Source organism: Lutra lutra, chromosome 9 (assembly GCF_902655055.1).
Source record: "Lutra lutra chromosome 9, mLutLut1.2, whole genome shotgun sequence".
NCBI classification, from domain to species: domain Eukaryota; kingdom Metazoa; phylum Chordata; class Mammalia; order Carnivora; family Mustelidae; genus Lutra; species Lutra lutra.
In genome coordinates this window covers 39,560,911-39,582,546 of record NC_062286.1, presented here as the reverse complement: position 1 = coordinate 39,582,546, position 21,636 = coordinate 39,560,911, and the positions used below count along the sequence as shown (strand labels likewise).

Genomic DNA, 21,636 nt, shown 5'->3' with positions numbered 1-21,636 from the left:
TAGATATGTAAGCACAACATTGTGAATGCAGAGACTTTTCATACCACAGAATCTTGTTATCCAAAGCGTTTTAGAGGTCAATCCTAGTCATATTTGATAATGAGGAAAATGAAGTTAAGTGACTCCCCCAAGTCACATAACAATTTGATGTCATAGCTAAGACTAGAATTCTGGGATTCAGATTCCCAAGCCATAGTTCTTTCTACAAGATACTGATGCTCAAATATTTGATATACTTATCATAAAAAAGGGAATTATCAGAATGAAAGCATTGGTTAGGAAAGAATAATCTGCTAGCATTTTATTTCTTATGAATTCCTCTCTCTTCAATTTCAGCTTTTTGGAAAAATTGTCATCAATAATAGATTTCTGTCCTAAAAAGTGGGTTTAAATATGAATGAGCAAGGTATAGTAAAGAATTTTTACAACTGCAAAGTGTGACCTACCCAAAATATCTTGCCTCTTAAGTACAAACTGCTTAGTTATTTTTCTTCCACAAGAAAATCACTGTTGAATGGGAACAGGTCATCAACACAGAACAACAAAATGCAGAAATTAGAACACTTTATTATAAATATTTCCAGAATATAAACTGATTTTGCATAGACTCTTTGAAACTTTAAAAACTATACATAACTTTAGCTTATTATTATTATAATGAATTCCATTCTCCACTTTCCAATCTAGAAAATACACTGCAAGTTAAATCAAAAAGGAAAAAAAAAATCAGTCTAAATTGTATCATAGAGAAAACTAATGAATATAAATACACCTCATCCAAAACTAAAACAAACCCAATCAAGAAACAGATTTTCCAAAGCCTATTAATACACTCCAATTTAAAATAAATGACCTCCCAAGGGAAAAATACTTCTACTATCATAGCAATTTGATGAGTAAAAGCAGAGCCACTCTCATTAAGGGAAATTATACCTTATACACGAAAAATGTAAGGATGCATTTAGAAAATGAGGAAAAGTAATTTCCATGATGGAGAGTAAGCATATTAAATACTTCCTGTTCACTGCCTGTTGTTAGAAGTTAAAGTACCTGTTCACATGAAAAAATTGGTAAGAACATGAACATCAGAAAACCAGGCCCCTCAGCTATTTTTTCAATTTAACCTCTGGAGAACCAACCCAAGAGCTTCAAAATCCGAGGATAGACTGGTCCCAAAGCATCTCCTCCTCTGTCCTCTCTTTACCTTGTTCCTTTTTCTCTTTTCTACGCTTCCGTTCCTCTTTCTTAGAGGCTCCATCTCGGCTTTTTTTCTCCTTTCGATTCTTAAGCTTTCCTGTACTGATCCTGTCTGTTTCCATCTGTGTTTTGCTGGTTTGGAAGTTCTTCTGTTTATCTAAATCTATTTCCTCGCAACCTTTTTTTCTCTTATGCTTGGGCTGCTCCTCCTCTGGTTTTTCTCTGCCTTCTTCCAGGTGCCTTTTCCCCTTCTGATGTAGCCGTTTATGATGGGCTGGATGGCCACTGGAACTGTTTGCTGAGGAGAGGCGACTGTGAACTCCAGATTCTACACTGTATGAGCTATAGTTATACTCTCGCTGACTAAGGTTCAGGGGTCCTGGTTTCTCTGAGAAATAGTCCCTTGTGAATTGACAGTAGCTCAGGGAGTCTAGTCTTAGCCTGCTGTCATGAGCTGGTAGCCACTGAGGTAAGCGGTTTTCCACTTTTTGTGAACTAGGGCATGATCTCGGGTAGGTCTGCCCGGTTTCAGAAGAGAGTCTTTGATCAAACATTCTATACCTTGGTCGGTAATCAGCCTCTTCTCTGTATCCATAGGTTTCCAAACAGTTGTCTCTCATCTTTCTGAAACAAGTCTTTGGCTCTAAGCCTCTGGCTTTCTGCACTTTGATATAATCTTCAAGTTCATCTTGAAAAGAATCATATGTCTTCTTTGAATGCTTCATTAGGTTGACAACAAGGGATTCTCTGTAGAGAAGATGGGAGAAAATTCTTCTTACTAGATTATTTTATTCTGAATATTTCCTTTGCTCTTGAAGAGAGCTTCAAAAAACAAAACAAAGCAGCCCAAACAAATTAAAACTGAATTTGGCATAAAAGTTAAATACCATGAAATTATATGTCAAAAAGGTGCATTAGGATAGTCAAATATTGGGTGCCTGGGTAGCTTGGTTGTTGGGTGGCGGCCTTTGGCTTGGATCACGATCCTGGAGTTCCAGGATCAAGTCCTGCTTCGGGCTCCCTGCTCAACAGTGAGTCGGCTTTTCCCTTTGATCCTCCCCTTCTCGTGTTCTCTCTCTCTCTCAAATAAATAAATAAAATCTTAAAAAATAAAAGAATAGTCAAATATCTCCTAGGCCACTCAGAAGTAGCTTTTATCTTTCTCAGATGTAGGATGAATGCAGAAAGGAGATGGAATATAGGGTTCTGTTGTATAGCTAAAAATTTAAGACATATGGGAATGTGTAGATAAGGACTACACATTCCTGACAAGTGGCCTGATCAAGTGCTCATATATTTTCTAAAGTTCTGATTTAATAAATTTCTTGTATATTGTTTTCTAAAAGAATAGAACCATATAGCAGTAATTTAATTTCTAAACTCTTCCTTTTACTCAAACAAAATAAAATAAACATACATACTTACCTGACTAGAGTACTATAAGACTTAATGTTTACAAAATAGTTTGGGAATGCTGGAAACTAGAAATTCAGCTATGAGAAGAAACTACTCTTTTGTATAGGGCATGAGAGAAGATGAGGGAACAGAGTTCTGTACCTTCTGTATAGGGCTTGGATTTCATTCTATTACTTCTGATTGGTGAAGAAAGCATTCTAGAATGTCTTTTGCTTTGTTCTCTAATATAAAGTACTGGTGGGAGGGTTAAGGGAGGAAATGGAGGTGAAAGCTGAGACAGTGACAGACTGATACAGAGAAAAGTTTCAGAAGAAATATAAAGTAGATACACTAGTTTTTTTTGTTGGCATGTTTGATTCTTTTGGTGGGGGCAGCACTATTCCTGATTTATTTCTTTCCCCTCCCTCAAATTCTACATGAGTGCAAATATAGCAGAAAACACTTACTACAAGATGATAATGCCCTAGATATTTTTGGTGACTTACTCTGCCTCCAAAAATTAGGAGGCTGCATAATCCATGCAGAAGAGTATATTTCTTCAACAGAAATAAGCCTGACAATAGCACTCAAGAGTCATTAATGATCAGCTATCTTTTCTGGAAACTTGAGATTAAAAACAATGTTTAAATGAAGCCTCATTTGGTGAGTCAGAAAATTTAGCTCCTATTCAACTTAAATAGTGTAAAAATTCTAACTAGAAGAAAACAATTTAACAAATATTTGATTAAATATAGGCAAAAGATTTGAATAGGCACCTCAGAAAAGAATATATACGAATAGCCAATGAGCACATGAAAAGATACCATAAGTCATCAAGTCAATGTCCATTAAAATCACAATGAGATACCAGTATCAGCACTCACTAGAATGACTGAGATCAAAAGAATAACATTATCTGTGTTGGTGAGGATGTGGAACAGCTAGAATTCTCATACGTTGCTAGTTAGCGATGTAAAATGGTACAACCACTAACCAAAGTTTGGTAGTTTCTGAGGAATTTAAACATATACCTACTGTATGATCTAGTTAGTCTATTCCTAGATACTTCCCTGAAAAGAAAAGGAAATATACATCCATACAAAGACTGATACATGAATATTCATAGCAATTGTATCTGTAATACCCCCAGAAAGGAAAACACCAAAATGATGATAGACAGATAAATGGAACTATCAAATAGTGGTATACCCATACAATGACATATTATCAGTGATAAAAAGGAATGAACTATTGATACAGTCAACAATATGGATGAATCTCAAAATAATTATGTTGTACATAATATATTATATACATATGTACATATGTATATGTACACATGGATCTATGTTGATAGTGTAATTCTAAACTTTGTACATAATATATTGTACATAATATACACACATAATATATGATTCCATTAAATAAAACTCTAGAAAATGTAAACTAATCTATAGTAACAGTGTTTGCCTGGGGATAAGGCAGGAAGGGGTGGGTGGGATGATTATAAATGGTATCTTTGGGTGGGGCGCCTGGGTGGCTCAGTGGGTTAAAGCCTCTGCCTTCAGCTCAGGTCATGATCCCAGGGTTCTGGGATCAAGCCCTGCATGCATCGGGCTCTCTGCTCAGCGGGGAGCCTGCTTCCTCCTCTCTCTCTCTGCCTGCATCTATGCCTACTTGTGATCTCTGCCTGTCAAATAAATAATAAATAAAATCTTTAAATAAATAAATAAATAAATAAATAAATAAATAAATGGTATCTTTGGGGTCTGGATATATGTTTACTATATTGATCATTTGAAGGTATATACATCTGTCAAAACCCATCCAATTTTATATTTTAAATATGTATGGTTTATTATATGTTAACTATACTTCTACAAAACTGCTTTTACAAAGTCACTAACAAGATTAAAAAGATGTTGATAATTGTTGAAACTGGATGATGGGTATATGAAGGCTATCCTATTTTCTCTACTTTTATGTTTAAAAATTTCTGATGCTTCATACCCACAAAGATGGCTAAAATAAAAAAAGGCAGATGACATTAAGTGTTGGCAAGGATGTGGAAAATTGGTTAATTCATTCATTGCTTGTGGGGATGTAAAGCACACGGTTATTTTGAAAAATAATATGGACTTCTGGCCCTGTGCACACAGGTCTGAGCCTACCCGGAGCCAGATAGATGGGTCACCAGGAAGTTCAACCCCTTTGTGATCTCAGATAGCAGCAGAAACCCCAAATGCCACCTCAGTGCCCCCTTGCACATGTGCAGGAAGATCCTGTCATCCCCACTCTCCAACAAGCTGTGGGGAAAGTACATCTGCTCCATGCCTATCCACAGGGATGATGAGGTCCAGGTGGTTTGAGGACACTATAAAGGTCAACAAATCAGCAAGGCTGTCCAGGTGTACAGAAAGAAATAGGTCATCTACATCACGTGTGTACAATGTGAGAAAGCTAATGGCACAACTATCCATGTGGACATTCACCCAAGCAAGGTGCTTATCAGCAGGCTAAAACTGGACAAAGATCAGAAAAAAATTCTTAAACGAAAGGCCAAATTTTGACAAGCTGGAAAACAGAAAGGCAAATGTAAGGAAGACCTTATTGAGAAAAATGTAGGAATGAATATAACCTGTTGTGCAACCATAGTGTTAACTGAAGATTTTTTAGCCTGGTATGTATTCCTTTGAAACGTCTCAAGATTTCTCTATCTCTTGAATATTTCATTTCCTTCTTGTTTTCTTATTGATATATAGCTCTGTAAATCTACTTTTTCTGTTTTGATGAATACTTTTATGAATAACCACTGGAAATATTTCTAATAAAAAAAAAAGAAAGAAAGAAAAACAATGTGGCAATTCCTCAAACGTTAAACAGTGTTGCTGTATGACCCAGCAATTTCATTCCTAGGTACACAATCAAGAGAACCGAAAACCTTTGTTCACACAAAAACTTAACACCAATGTTCACAGCAGCAATATTCCTGGGAGCTAAAAAGTAGAAACAACTCAATGTCCATTAACTGCTGAAGGAATAAGTAACGCAGGCTATCTTCATACAATGGAATATTATTCAGCAATAGAAAGGACTGGAGTGCTGATACACAGTACAACATGGATGAACCTTGACGGCGTGACAAGTGAGAAAAGTGTCCCCACAGCCCACAGATCATGCAGAGATCAGTTAAGAGGTGAATGGGAACTTACCCTTCTCAGGCTGAGGACTTGGTGAAGAAATCTGGTCATAGTCACCCATTAATGGCTTGTTTTCTAGCATGAACTTTCCCCACATGGCGAGACTGTGCAACAACTAGGAAACTAAAAAACACGATGCAGAGATCCCCAAATCGATTTTTGTCTAATACTCTTCTCCCAGTCATCTGAAGCCACAACTGCAATCTTGTTATAAAGATTAAACAGTTCAAAGTTTAGAATTATACCATCAACATAGATCCATCATCTGAAAATTCACACATCTCCAATTTCGTATCATCTTACTTCCTGTAAGTCTAAAAGTGAGGCTAACTCTTTGAGCGTGTATTTTACCCCAGAAAAATAAATAATATTTTTAGAATAAAGTGACCCCAAATTTCCACCTCCAAATTTGCAGATAGACATTCATGATTTTTAGCTTATTTAGTCTGAACTAAGAGTGTAAGAAGCCTTTTGCTCGCTTCCAAATAAGTCAGCTTCATAGAAATAATCCTATGATCTAGAAGATCACTATTTTCTACCTACCTCATAATGTGAAATGCTTTGCAATTCAAACTATATCCCTACTCCCCATACTCCTTTTATAAGGGGAACTGGAAAAGTTCAATATTTGTTCATTCAACGTGGTACCTATGAATAAAATAAAGGGGGGTAAGATAGAAATTACATTAAAGATACATTAAAGGTAATATTTTCAATCTTTAAATAGACATCATTTCATATACCATCTCAAATTTTAATTTCCTGGGTGCTTGCAAGGCTACATACTAGCTTTTTGCTAATTAGAATGAAATTTCAGTATAAAAACATTTAGTAAGCCTCTAATCTTTAATATGGTAATATATTTTTATTTAGTCCAGAAAATGCCATTCTAAAAGAGAAGTTACTGGGTCACCAGTCTGGACTTTATTGAAAGATAGGACTAAGGGGGGCACTTGGGTGGCACCTGGGTGGTTCAGTAGGTTAGGTGACTGCCTTTGGCTCAGGTTATGATCCCGGAGTGCCGGGATCGAGTCCCACATCGGGCTCCAGTCCCACATCGGGCTCCCAGCTCCATGGGGAGTCTGCTTCTCCCTCTGACCTTCTCCCCTCTCATGCTCTTTCTCACACACACTCTCTCTCTCTCTCAAATAAATAAAAAAATCTTAAAAAAAAAAAAAGATTGTACTAAGAAATCTGGCCTTGGCATTTTTGTGTTTTACAGTAGACAATTTCAAAGCATGCAGTTTAAGATAGTCTCTGATTCTAGCTATACCCCTAATGTCATTTGGGAATCACACAGAGAAACCACAAATCACTTTACCTGTGACGGGAAACAGTCCTCCACAGTTGGTACAAACATGATCATAAGCAAGGCTCACTAAACCAGGCTCAGATAAGCCACTCAAAACTATAGTCATGTTCACATATTAATTTCCAGAACTTTTGTTCAAAAAAAATTCTCACCAGAATAAATAATCTGTACCAAAATGACCACATTTATACTTGAGGTCTATATTACTATCTAAAAGTTCTTAACAGCTGAAATTTATTTTATGGAAATTTATTCATTTATAAATATGATATCAAAAATTGGAACATCAAAATTGTACTTCCTATGCAGCCATATAAATGAATGTACGGTCAAAGAGAAATGTCCATTATATATTAAGGGGGAAAATGATGATACCTATTTACCTATCTATTAATTAATCTAAAATGCAATTTTAGTGTAAAAACACTCAACATACAGAACCAAAAAAACTAAACATATTCATATATGTTTATTGTAAGGAGGAGTTAAAAGAACTGCCCGGCAACCCATTTACTTCCTTTCCTGGGGCTGGGGGAGAGGGTAGAAGGTAGGTGACTTCTGGACCTCTGACTAAAGAGACCAATGATATTAGCTAGGAGAAAGGGAACTTATATTTGACATGTCCTTAGCAAGATGTCCCTGGCTAAGGATTATCTATAGTAAATAAATTCAGGATTTATGAGGCATAGCTTTCTGAAGAATGTCACGTGAGCTAGGAGGTATAAAATGGAGATGATTCATAATTTAAATAAATACTCCCACTGGGCGAGGTGACCCTCATTTGGAAATCTCATGTGTTATTTTGGGCCAGAGAATGCATGACCAATGTAGGAAAACATGGTTTGCGGAGCCATCTTTCATGTCCTAGATATCTCCGCTTCTTTAATAGAGTTGCGTGACCCCTTGTATCCTTGAAGTACTTAGTAAACGTTGATACTAGGTAATATTACTGATTTGTGTTAGTCTGATCTGACAGTCTGATCTTGTATATTGCAATATCCATAGGAAAAAAATCAGAAAAGATATACACTAAACTTAATGGGGTTTGGGAAATGGGTTTAGGAAAGAAGTAATAGACAATACTTAATATTTTGCTCTCTGAACATGTCTGTATTGTTTTAATATCTGCAAAAGCATTCCTTTGTAATTGAAAACTATAAAAATTTAAATGTTCTACAGAGTATCTTCATATTAAGCTTAATTTTTAGTACCAGCATATAGATTAAAAAGGTTTGCTTAAAAATATTATGAGTTTGGGATGTTTGGGTGGCTCAGTTGGTTAAGCATCTGCCTTTGGATCAGGTCATGATCCCAGTGTCCTGGGATCGAGCCCTGTGTCAGGTTCCCTGCTCAGAGGGGAACCTGCTTCTCCCTCTCCCTCTCCACTTCCCTAGTGCTCATGTGCTCTCTCTCAAATAAATAAATAAAATCTTTTTAAAAATTTGAGTTTAAGAACTGTAAATCAGAAACACTTTAGAAACGATGAATATTTAAACATGTTTATTATATATAATATCTCTCTGAATTATTTCTGAGTTGTTTTAAGGTATATAACTTAATTACATATGACTCCAAAGTTAAAATGAAAAAGCAAGCTATAAACTTAGAGAAAATATTCCCATCTCACATATCAGACAAAGGACTTATATCTAGAATACATAAAGAACTTTTGACTCAATAAGACAAATTCAAATTAAAATGGGCAAAAGATTTGAACAGACACCTCAAAAAATAATTTATATATATAAATATGACTTGAAACCCTACACCATCACTGGAAATCATTAAAATTAATAGGACTGAAAATACCCAATGTTGGTAAGGATGCTGAACAACGGGACTTCTCATATGTTACTAGCTAGAATTTAAAATGCTACAAGCTTACAAAGCAGTTTGATAATTTCTTTAAACATTAAACATCTACCATATGACCCAGTCATTTTGCCTGTATTAGTCTGAGAGAAATGAAAACATACATCCACACAAAGACCTGTACATGAATGTTCATAGCAGATGTATTTGTAATAGCCCCAAACTGAAACAATCCTAATGTCTGCCAATAGGCTAACTGATAAACAAAATACGGTTTATCTATACAATATAATTATTCTGCAACAAAAAGAAACAAAACAGCGATATATAGATAAGATGGATGAATCCCAAAATCATGCTTAGTGTAATACACAAGAGTACCTACTGTATGATTCTATATTTGTAAAAAGTTCTAGACATATAAACTAATCTATAGTGAGAGAAAGCAGATTACTGATTGTTGGGAACAGGAGTAAGGGTGGGATGGATTATAAAGTGGCCTGGAAAAACTTTTGATGTTAACAGAGGTATTTGGTATTTTGTTTACAATGGTTGCTTGGGAGTATACACCTGTCAAAAACTCATTTTCTTGTATACTTCAAATATGTGTATATTTTGAGTAAAGTGTATCTCCCATCCAAGTACTAACTAGGCCCTACCCTGCTTAGCTTCCGAGATCAGATGAGATCGGGCACGTTCAGGGTGGTATGGCTGCAGACAGTAAAGTGCATCTCAATAAAGCGTGTCAGAGGAGCTTAAGGATCTTTAACAGATGTTTTGGAAAAAGGAATAATTTTGCCTTAATTTGTTCAACTGGATTTTTATGTTGAGTTTGTTTCCAGAAAAATCACTCACCTAACAAAGGCCAATTTACCTACACAGAACTACTGCCAGTCATATTATGTCACTTAATCTCATTGCTCCTAGGGCCAGACATAGGGACTCTGGAGTCAGTGCTAGCACTTCTTAGCTATGTAAGCTTGGTTAAATTCCCAACCTTTTTGTGCCTCAAGTTCCTCATCTCTAAAATAAGGATATAATATATGCCTCAAAGAGATGTTGTGAGCCTTAAGGAAATGAATACATATAAAATGCTTAGAAGAGTATATGGCACATGGTAGGTGCTGAATCAATGAGCTACTTTTATTAATCCTCAGGATTTCATCTATTTAACTGACATAGTGAAATATTCGCCCACTCAATTATTCTCATAACTACAGAAAACCAAATAAAGGAAAGATTATATGTAAACAGAGCAAGAGTGCTTGTCAGGAGTACCTAAATCTTTTTATTTCAAGCTAACTCATGTTTCAGAGGGACTTCTTAAAAATGAAAACTGAGGGGGCACCTGGTGCTCAATTGATTAAGCGTCTGACTCTTGATTTCAGCTCAGGTCATGATCTTGGGGTCATGAGATTGAGCTCTGAGTCAGGCTCCCGGCTGCTTGGGATTTTCTCTCTCCTTCTGCCCCTCCCCCTGCTCTCTCCCTCTCAAATAAATAAATCTTTATTTTTTTAAAAGATTTTTATCTATTTAAGAGAGAGAGAGAGAACATGGGAGAGAGCATGAGCAGGGAGAGGGGCAGAGGGAGAGGGGAAACAGACTCCCCACTGAGCAGGGAGGCTGTCCTCCAGCTTGATCCCAGGACCCTGGATCATGACCTGAGCCAAAGGCAGGTGCTTCACCAACTGAGGCACCCAGGCACCCCTGTAGTAAACAAATCTTTTAAAAAATAATAATAAAAATGAAAACTGAAGGTTAGATTTGATCATTGCCCTTTGCGATTGTTCTAATTTTAAACCAATTCTTTGAAGATTTCAGTTTGAATTGTGTTAATGTGTGTCATGTACAATACTCAAAAGGGTATGGAGTATCAGGCAGAAACACCTAGGATACAAGCTAATTTTACTATTTATAGGCTGTATTAGGTCCCATCTTGAGTATTTTTTTAAGATGTACCTTCTAGTATTTTTGGAACAAATCTAGGAAAATTCTGAAATCTTGAGTTCCTATTTATACTGCACATACACCACAAGCCTAGTTATAGATGAACACCCACAGAGTACTACTTACTTGTTCATTTAGTTCGGGGAAAGGTACCATAGTGAAAAGAGCAAAAATATGGAATCTTTTATTTTGAAGAAATGAAACTATGTAGGTTATTCAGTAGCAGGAGGTTTGATCTTTTTTATTTCAGTAAAAATATGGAAAGTCATTGTGAAAGTTAAATAAATACATCATATATCAACTATTGTGTTAAATATGAAACACATGAGTAATATGAGTTACTCTTAATTCAAAATTGCCTAAAACAGCTTCATATCTTAATAAAAAAACTAAGAGCCACTCAAATTCTAGAACTGTCAGAGAGAATTTGCTACATTCCAATCACCCATTTGGAAATTGTAAAACTTGAACTTCTGCATTGTGTAAAATATTTTTAATAAGTCTTGGGTTTGGTGAATAAATCAACTGAATTTAAGTTAAAAAAAAATCTAATAAAATGTTTATGCCCCACAAGCACATCATTTGTGTTGTGGCATGGCATTTAAACATCATATAGTATGAAGGTCTTAAAAAATGTTTATTAAATATCTCTGAAGAAAAAAATGGGCAAAATTAGGATGTTAATCTGGTTAGTTTTAGCTCAATTCTTCCCCTTTAAAAAAATACACCAAAGAGCATGGTCTTATACTTTTAAACCTAATTCACAAAGAAGCATTAAGAGATGTTTTGTATTTTTCCATTATCTGCATCTTTTTCTTAGAGATGTTATGTAGCATTCTCTGTATTCTGTTAAAGCTATCTAAAAGTATTTTGGCTTTTTTTTTTTTTGATGCAGTAGTAAATACTATTTTTTAAAATCTAAACTTACTAAATGTTTGTTGCTAACATTTAAAATGTTATTGATTTTGTATATGGGCCTTAAATTTTACCCCCTTGCTAAACTTCTTCTAGTAGCCTTTTCCTAGATTCCTTGCTGTTTCCTACATGTATGATCATATCATCTGCAAATAGAGACAGTATTACTTCTTTCTCTCCCATCTGAACACCTTTTGTTTTTCTTTTTTTAAATATACTTTTAAAGATTTTTATTTACTTTTGAGAGAAAGAAAGCACACAAGCAGGGGGAGCAGCAGGCAGAGGGAGAAGCAAACTCCTCTGCAGAGCAGGGAGCCTGATGCAGGACTCAGTCCCAGGACTCTGGGATGATGACCTGAGCTAAAGGCAGGCACCTAACCCACTGAGCCATTCAGGTGTCCCACCCTTTGCTTTTCTTGTCTGACTGTACAGGCTAGGACCTCCAGTACAATACTGAATAGAAGTGGTAAGAATGGATATCCTTCCCTTGATCCTGCTCTTGAGTTCTGCAATCTTTTAACATTACTCCTATCTCAGGAAAGACTAAACAGAACATCCCATTAAATTTAGACTAGGTAACTGATTCTATTACCTTAGCTATCTTTTAAACTATTTGTTTTCTTTGCAACAAATTTTTTACCTTTTTTTTTTTTTAACCTATTTAAGTGTTCTTTAGAAATCTTAATTGTAGTACAAATGCAGCTCTATGGGGAGCCTGGCTGGCTCAGTTGATTAAGCATCTGCCTTTGGCTCAGGTCACAGTCTCTGGATCCGGGGATAAAGCCCTGGATCACACTCCCTGCTCAGCAGGGAGTCTGTTTTTCCCTCTCCTCTCCCCTTTGCTTGTTCTAATAAATAAATAAAACCTTAAAAAAGAAAGAAAGAAAGGAAGAAAGAAAGAAAGAAAGGAGAAAGATAGATAGATGCAGCCCTGTACCTGTCACCATCATACTCTTAGCTATGTTAGTTATTAACCTTGCCTTTTCAGGAAATGAGATTAGTATCTGATCTAGGAGTTTGCCAGACTCTAGCTATTTTACACTAACACAACAATCACAAAAATAACTAAGGGTTTACTACTATGGTATATTTCCAGTGATAAAATACAAAAAATTTAACAAAATCCTTAACTGGGAGTACCTCACATTTAATAGTTAACATATTTAATACAACATTTATGTCTTTATGTCTAAACTAAGTCTTTGAACACCAATAATCATTAAGGACTCTATGGCTAGCTAGCTCAAGGATCATGCTTGTGAAGTTAATTTGACTTGGACCCAAGGCAGACATCCTTCATCAGAATGCCACCAAATGCATTCCATTCCTTCCAAAGGGCTGGTAAATGTGAATGGGTCTATAAGGGGGGAAAAACCCCAATGCTCATGTCCTAACATATACTTAATGAATATAGTAGATGAAATCTTGTTAGCTGTTTTAACATGCTTAGTCACCATTCTTATATATGGACAGCTAATAAAGGCAACAAATCCGAAAATCACAAATAATCATTAATGTCTCTCCAGACATCTTCCTCCCCAACCATTCTATCCAGCTGTCAGTATTAGATTTACAACATGCTCTGGTGTGCATGTAGCAAATACATCTTGAGCAGAGCACAGATTCACATAAAACAATGAACGACTTCTGATTATTCCAGGAGTCCTAGCTGATCTACATTTACACCTGCACTTTCTTCAATGTGCTTATCCTGGATCTCTTACCCATTTTAGAGGCTATTAACCTGTCTCCTCCCTCCCACCAAGGAGAATCTGACTGCCTTACACTACTATCCTGTATTTCCTCTGCAGCCATTTCAGACTCACAGATGGAAGTTGTGTGTCAGAAATGGCAAAGCAGCCATGCCAGGTCTGGAGCACTTACCTTTACTGTAATTTGAGAGAAAAGTAAACTTTTATTTATTTATTATTATTTTTAAAGATTTTACTTATTTATTTGACAGAGATCACAAGTAGGCAGAGAGAAAGGACAGGAAGCAGGCTCCCTGCTGAGCAGACAGCCCTACACGGGGCTAGATCCCAGCACCCCGGGACCATGACCTGAGCAGGCTTTAACCCACTGAGCCACCCAGGTGCCCTGAGAGAGAAATGAACTTTTAGTGTGTTTAAAAGAAACACTGCATTTTTCTCCATTTTTCTTTCTTTTTCTAATTTCACTAACAAACACTACTACTACCAAGCTCTTTAAAAGGGCTGTACCTAATTATCTGTATATCCTTGTACTAAGCAGATAACTGGTACGTAGCAGGAGCTCAGTAAATGTTTTCTGAATAAATGTCAACATGTTAGCTATTAGCTAGATTTTGTCATTTGATCCAGATCTCTGCTTAGTATCATGAAAACAAAGGAAAACACTTTTAGGCAAGTGCTATGTAAATGGGTTAATGATTCAATAAGGAGTCAAAAATATCCTTTATTCTAAAACTGAGTCCATTTAATTTTTTTTCTTAAAGCGAAGCAAATAAGCAAGAATTGTTTGTTGCAGTGTTGTTTTTACTGAACCCTCAGGAATATCACTACCAGGTGAAAAATTTTCTGACTGTCAAAAATATTTGAGGAACATCACTGAATGAATTACAGTGTCCTGGAAAATCTTATGACAACTTCACCATAAATTCTATGTATATTTCTTTTCATATAAGTCTGGTCATGTGGTATTATTTTTTGGTGACTGAGTTTACTTTCTCAATTTCCTATTTGTAATCTTATACCTTGTGTATATTTCCTGCTTGCCAATATTTAATCCTTACATCTGTTCATTATCAAGTCCAATACTTGATATTGGAAGAAGAAGCTATTGAAAGAAGAGCTCCTCTTAGGAGTGTTACAGCTATAGGTGAAAAGGAATTAGAAGATGTTCTTCAAATCAGTTTTAATTGTCCTATCAGGATCTTGAAAGTGACTGGAATTTTAGTAACTGGATGCATGATAACTCTTTCATACCTTTTGGATGAATCTTCTGTCTTTCAAGAAAAAAAAATACTGGATAAGTAACAAGCAACAGGCTTTTTTTTTCCTACTTCTTGTTTATGTACTATCTTGACTGGCAATTATTTAGGGCTTTTACAAATATCTCAACTAAAAATACATTGCCTCAGGGTGCCTAGGTGGCTCCTTAAGCATCTGTCTTAGGATCTAGCCCTAAGGCTTAAGCCTTTGAAGCCTTTGGAGCCTGCTTCTCCCTCTTCCTGCTGCTCCCCCTACCTGTGTGCTCGGTCAAATAAACCAAATAAAATCTTTTAAAAAAAGTACTGATTCCTATCATTGTTTTAAAAAGTATAATATACCAAATATTAGTCATTTGTTAGATAGCAGATAACTGAACAGTTAATGAAGGATATTTACCTAAAATAAAGTGACAAGAGGTAATTTTTTAGGTGACGAATTATATCTTTTCAAATCCTAGTGAATGGTCTCAGTCTTAACTCAGATTTCATCACTCTTTTGAATGTCATCTGATAACCATTATAGGTTGAAGTTTCATGTTTTACGAACTGCAGTTCTAGTACACAGCCAAATCAAGAATATCAACATAGAACTGTAAAGGCAGTTCATAATTTTAATGCTGTCAAGGACCTCCAAGTTCAGTTGGTGCAGAGGTCCTCAACCTTGCCACTACTGACCTCTGGGGTAGGAGAATCCTTTGTTGGGGTGGAGGTGAGACGGCCCTGTCCATTTCAAGATGTTTGCAACATCTCTGCCCTATATCAAATAGATGGCAAGTAACTCCTATGCTCACTATGCCCTTTCTTCCCCAGTGGTGGAAACAAAAATGTCTCCAGAAAGTGCCAAATGTCTTCTGGGGTGTGGGTGCAAAATAACCCCTGGCTGAGACCCACTCAAATGGGCTAATCCAATTCTCTCTCCCGACAGATGACAAAACTCAAAAAAGAAATTTGGGACTTTGAGTTTGAAAGAAAAGTTTGGGACTTACTCAGTTCATACAGCTAATGGACAAACTAACACTACAACCTATTACTTGTTAAGATTCCTATTCCAGTATTCTCATTATGCCACCTTTAAGTTGCATGGAAAGGTTACTGCTAGCATTGTGTGAACTGATGCTGTATAAAGTAACTGCACACATTCAAAGTCATCACACACACACAAAATGTCATCTGGCAAAAACTGTTTTTCCATGAGAAACTATTTCTAGGTCTTCTGTGATCTGGGTATGAGAGCCAAATTGAACTGTAGTCTTGACATCTATAAACTGCTTAGGCTTACTTGTTGGTTAAGAGGCAGTAAGTTTGGTATGAAAACAAACAAATCCAGATTTTTAAAAATCTCAGATGTCATAACCTAGGCTGACTGAAACACTAAATCTAGTCTTCCAAAGGTTGCCTTCATTAAGAGACCTTTAATAGAACAGCATTTGGTTGTAATGACAAATTCCATTTTTAGTGTATGGAATTTATATAAGGTGCTTACAAAAATGTTTTAAGAAATGTATACTTTTTCTTCTTCTTTTTTTTTTTTTACTTTGCCATTCCATCAAAGTGAAATATGTAAGATTATGGAATAGCACAGAAAAGTAGGCGCCAAGGTCTCCACACTCGCGCGTTTGTTTTTCAACGCTCTCACTAAGTAGAATATATCATGAAAGAAGGTGAAAACGAAATTATTTTCATGAGGTTATTTACTGATGTCTCTCCAGAAAAAAAGGAACTAAATTATTCTATAATATTTTGGCTTTCACCATCTTTCATTCTGGAGACAAAAAGCAACATAAGGCAACCCAGCAAATACTAAAAATTATGAAAACAAAGATGGTTAAATGTTTCACTGAGATCTGCAATGTGATCAATCTCCACCATCTAGAATCCTCTCCAAAACTGCCTTACAGCCTTACCTCCTAGTTTGGAACAAGCAGGCTGTTCACAGGCATAAAGTACTTGTAAGAACTCAAACATCTGTTAGGTTGAGATGATCAAGAAATAGCTTTATGTGTTAGGGGAAACGTGTTGGTGAGAACTGTGAAAACTTGGGGCAGAAACACTCCTTCCAAACTCCTGCACGAACACTTGCCCAAATTTTAGCATGGCCTCCAGCCGCTTAAGGCTGAACACCTGGGATGACCCAGCCCCCTTAGGAGCTCCTGCTAGAAAAAGCTCAGGGCCGTCAAAATACATGTACTGTTTTTAGAGCCGACACCTGATGACAGGCCCCCAACCTCTCTGTTTGAGAGTGCTTAACCAAAAAGGGCTTTGGATTGTGGATCCTTCCGGTCTCTGAGACGGATGTGTACCTCCTCCAACTCAGAAGCGTCCTTCTCAAAGACCTGGAAGCCATTCTTTTCAAGTGTAATCATCAGGAAGGAGAGGCCTAAGTCGGGTCCCCCAGTGGCTGCGGGAGGACAGAATCCTAACTTCCTTACTCGCCAGCCAACAGACGCTGCTGGCTTAACAGCATCCACAAGGAACAACACTTTGTAACTTCACTTCCCTGACTCCTCTTCCACCTCTCCTGCAGTCCCTCATTTTCCTTTTAAACTCCCAGTCAGCTCTGAGCAAATACGGACGGCGCTCAGCTCTTTCCCCTACTGTGGGCAGTTTCTGAATAAAATTTGTTTTTCAAAGCTCTCACTAATGGCCGCTTTGCTGTCTTGGACACTGGTAGATCCGTACTGAACTCAGGCCACTAACAAGAGAGGCCTATAAATCTAAGAAGCTGTTTTTCAGGGTGTTACCCTCAAAAAGCCTAGAAAAACTCTCCAAAGGGGTGTCTCAACTCTCGCCCCTCTTCTCCTCCTTCAGACCCCCCGCAGTTTTAACCTCTCGGGGTACTTCCGGCTTCTCGGCGAAGTCCTGACACCTACTTTCCCGGATGTTGAATGGCACCCAGCCGAGCTCTCCACGCTCGCGCGTCTCCGGCTCTTTCTCTCCTCATCTCGGAACTTCCTCATCAATCCCACTACCCTTTCCCTGACAGTCCCAGGTCGGCTTCTACCTGGCCACCTCTCTGCCCCCTCAATCCTCAGCATCCTGGGCGTGCTGAGGCGTCTCTCTCTCCCCTCCGCGCTCCACCTGAGGGCCGTGGCGCCCCTTTCCAGGAGCGGCGGGTGGTGAGGGGAGCGGACGGACTCCGACCCTCGACGCGGTCGGCCATGGCGCACATTCGGGGCGCGCACAGCCGTCCCTAGGCCGCGGAGTTGAGGGGCTGAAGACGGGGCCGCCCCCGCCACCGGGGCGGGAACTCACCTTCTCTGAGGCAGGGGCGGGCGTCTACAACTACTGTTCCCCCTCCCCGCCAACGCCGCCAGCCGGGGAATAGGCCGGGGTGGAGGTGGCGGAGAGGCAGGGACAGGCGCTGCCGCCACCGCCGCCTCCGCCGCCGAGCAGGCGGGGTTAGGGGAGGAGGCGGAGACCCGGCTTCCTGAGGGGAAGTCTCCGCCACCACCGGCGACTGAGTGGACGGCGCCGCCGCCATGGCGGCAAAGCGCGCTATTGCGGTTGCGCGGGTCGCCCCACTTCCAGAGAGGGCCTTTAGCCCCGCCCCCTCCTCTCGACTTTTCCGGGACTCGCCCCCCTCGGTACCCGTGTTCTTCTGCGGGGTGATTTCCCCGCCTCGTTCGAGGTCAGGGAGAACGGGTGCGGCGGGTCACTTGGGGTGAGTGAATCTAAAACCGACTGAGAAAGAAAAAACCTGGAAACCTCTGGATTCTTCCTTCAGAGTATTTGAGAAATAAGTAATCTCCTTTAAATGTCTTTCCCTTGTTAGGGTCTTTAATGTACAGAGTTAGAGTAAGCCGAAGCCTTGGTCATGATACGTTGTCGTCATTGGTCCGCAAATGACTTTTTGTCTCGTCTCCTTCAGTATATGCGTGTGTACAAACACACACATACACAACCTCACCTCATCTCATTACCCATCTCCCAAAGAAAAATCACTGCCCTGGTTTGTCCTCATTTCCTTTTGTATATAAATCTTTATCACACAAGCGTGTAGCTAAAAAACGTTTACTTTTGAATTTCCTAAGATTTAAATCTTTCTCTCTGCAGTATTCTAGAACTTGTTTCACTCAACGCTTGGCGGATCATCCAAGACGTTGCACGTAGGTGTACAATATTCCACCCATCTTCCTGTTGATGACCTTGTCTCCTGGTAGCTGTGCAAGTTTCTCTTGAATAGACTCTCCTTTCTTGTCACACTGCCATTGGTTAGTTTCAGGTGCTCATCATCTTTTAATAGAATCATGGCAACAGATGCCCAACTTACCCTTCTGACTTCACCAGTCCAATCTACTCTTCATTACTGCTGCCAAAGGGTTCTATCCAGAAGTCATTCCTGGCTCTCCATAGTCTATTGGAGAAAGTCAAATTAGACAAGTACTCCTGGGCTTCTGTGCACCTTGATCTCATTATTTTCCTACTGCTGTCACCTCCCCACCCTGCTTGCACTTTATGATTTAGCAACATTAAATCTTTACTGATTCCTATAAATACCAAACTGTTGCATGATTCAGTTTATTGTGTATGCTGCTCCTTCTGGAATGTCTACTCCCTACTTCCTAATGAACTCCTCCTCCCTCCACAAGTAAATTGTATCCTGAATTCAGCATTTCTCATTCATTCTTAATGTTTTTGTTACATATATATCTATCCCTAAGTAACATGAAGTATTACTTTGCATGATTTAAAACTTTACATAAATGTCATTATACATACTGTTTATTCCCCTGCAACTTACTTTTTTCACTTACTCTGTTTTGGTATGCAGATATGCTGAGATGTGAGGTTCTAATTCATTCACTTCCACAGCTCTATAACATTTCATTGCATGACTATACTGTGAGCTATCCGTTGTCCTATTGATGGACATTGAACTTGTTTTCCATTTTTGCTTTTATAGCTAGTGCTACTTTAGTGTTCTTATGTAGTCTTGTGCACACATGTGAGAGTTTCTCTGAGGTTTATACTTAAGAGATGTTGCTGCCTTTTAACTAGAAGCCTCAATAATACCCACTTCGAAGGGTATTATGAAAACCATGAGTAATGTTAATAAAGCACAATTTCACACATTCAAACATTTATTGTTAGAAAAACCTTCAAATGTGTATGAAACACTGGGACATAAAGGCAATAGTCTGGTGCTTGAATGGTAAACAGAAAATGTGTGCTTCTGTAGCTCCTGCAATACCCAACTCATTGTAGTTGTCTGCACATCATGCTTTTTCTTTATCTCCACATCTCTGCTCATGCTGCTATGTCTGTGGGGCTGAAATAGTCACCGCCAGCTCTGGTTGTCTCCCTGCCTTCTTATCTTTGTCGCCTATGACTCTGAAGCCTTTCCTGACTTCTCAGGCTTCCCCGGATATCCTTTCCCCTTTGCTTCCTATATCTCTCTCACCATTTTTAGATGCTCTTCCATAATTATCTCTAAATGGTCAGTGTTCACAGGGCTTTAAAGACAGAGCTCACATTCATCTTATTTCGGGGCACTGAGCACAGTGCCTGATACATGTGCTGATAAATGCATGTGGAATGAGAAAATTTAGGGATTCTTGGGAAGAAAATGCAGCCAAGGATTTCTTGGGGCCAAAGGAAGAGGGATGGAAGCAAGCATGTTATTTTATTAAGAACACAGAGCCCAGAGAGTTTGAAATTTTGCCAGTGATGTAATTATACAGGATATAATGGACTGTTAAAGAGGAAACCTGCCTCTGTCATTATGGAATGTGAGTGTTAGATGTGCACATCTAGCAGATTTTCTTTGATTCTGTCCCTCTTAGTGATTACAAAATGAATGAATCAGCCAGTGAATGCACTTGAAAGCAATGAGCAGCCCTCGGCTTATTTAATGTTGCTAGACATTAAGTTATTATCAGTTTAAAGCAGGCGTCGGCAAACATTGTCTGTAAAAGGCCAGATAGTAAATATTTTCAGCTTTGTGGGCCATATGGTCTTTGTTGCAAGTATTCAACTTCACTGTTACAGTGTGAAAACAGCCATAGAAAATATGTAAACAGATGAGTATGGCTTTTTTCTTTTCTTTTCTTTTCTTTTCTTTTCTTTTCTTTTTAAGTAGGCTCACGCTCAGTGTGGAGCTCGAACTCGCTACCCCAAGATCAGGAGTGTCGTGCTCCACCGATGAGCCAGGCAGGTGCTCCTAGTATGTCTGTTGTTTGATAAAATTTTATTTATGGTCACTGAAATTTACCTTTGATATAATTTCCATGTGTCACAACATACTCTTCTTTTGACTTTTACCCCCAACTATTAAAGAAGGTACAAACCATTCTTAGTTTAAGGTCTCAAAGAAAACTTGTTGATCTGGCAGAAATGAACCTTATCCCCAGGTACAAAGGAGGTGGAATCCAGTGATCAAGGGCTGTTCTTTTACTAAAGAAATCTTGCAGTTCTCTTGATTTGCCAGTAGATGGAGGTCCCTTGTAGGTGTGTGGCCTAGAGAGCTGGTCTTTCCAATACAAAGGATGATTGGAGTTTTTCCAATCAGTAGTGTAGTGTATGGTAAATGAGCCACTGCCATGTCAATGCAGGCTTACAAACTGTCCCGGTGTTTCAGAATCATTCCTCTAGGTTTCATTTATATCGCCACCTTTATACTTATACGTATTCCTTCTTTGCATATCCAACTGAAGGGAACACAACCATTCTCAAGTCCTCTGAGATTATTTGCTCAAGGGCTCAGGAGGAAAATAATGTGAATACAGGCTGTGGCTAAAGATTTGCGGGCTGCAGCTTGGAATCTGGGAACAGCTGCTAACCAAGATACAGGTTAATAAGTGGAGCTCATATTCAGAGGATGCTTGAAGCCCAAGCGTTGATATACTTAAAACTCCAAAATAGCCCCCATTCTTGGCCTCTTCGTGTCACCT

At 38.4% G+C, this 21,636-nt stretch overlaps 1 protein-coding gene and 1 pseudogene across 5 annotated transcripts; one reads left to right on the top strand and one right to left on the bottom strand.

The window, feature by feature from the left end:
- Window positions 1-547: 547 nt before the first annotated feature.
- On the bottom strand, window positions 548-18,146 carry KRCC1 (lysine rich coiled-coil 1). 5 transcript variants are annotated; one of them, XM_047745791.1, is made up of 4 exons: window positions 17,999-18,146; window positions 6,336-6,440; window positions 5,805-5,915; window positions 548-2,019 (listed from the first exon to the last, which is right to left on the bottom strand). In XM_047745791.1, the coding sequence occupies exon 4, from the start codon at window positions 1,920-1,922 to the stop codon at window positions 1,149-1,151; it is 774 nt and encodes a 257-aa protein (XP_047601747.1). In that variant the 5' UTR covers window positions 1,923-2,019; window positions 5,805-5,915; window positions 6,336-6,440; window positions 17,999-18,146; the 3' UTR covers window positions 548-1,148. The 5 variants fall into 5 exon arrangements, with proteins under 5 accessions (XP_047601747.1, XP_047601748.1, XP_047601745.1 ...); XM_047745792.1 differs by having other exon boundaries at window positions 548-1,944; window positions 5,805-5,996; window positions 17,999-18,145; XM_047745789.1 differs by having other exon boundaries at window positions 548-1,944; window positions 17,999-18,145.
- LOC125109797 (uncharacterized) lies at window positions 4,538-18,071 on the top strand (annotated as a pseudogene).
- Window positions 18,147-21,636: the final 3,490 nt, after the last annotated feature.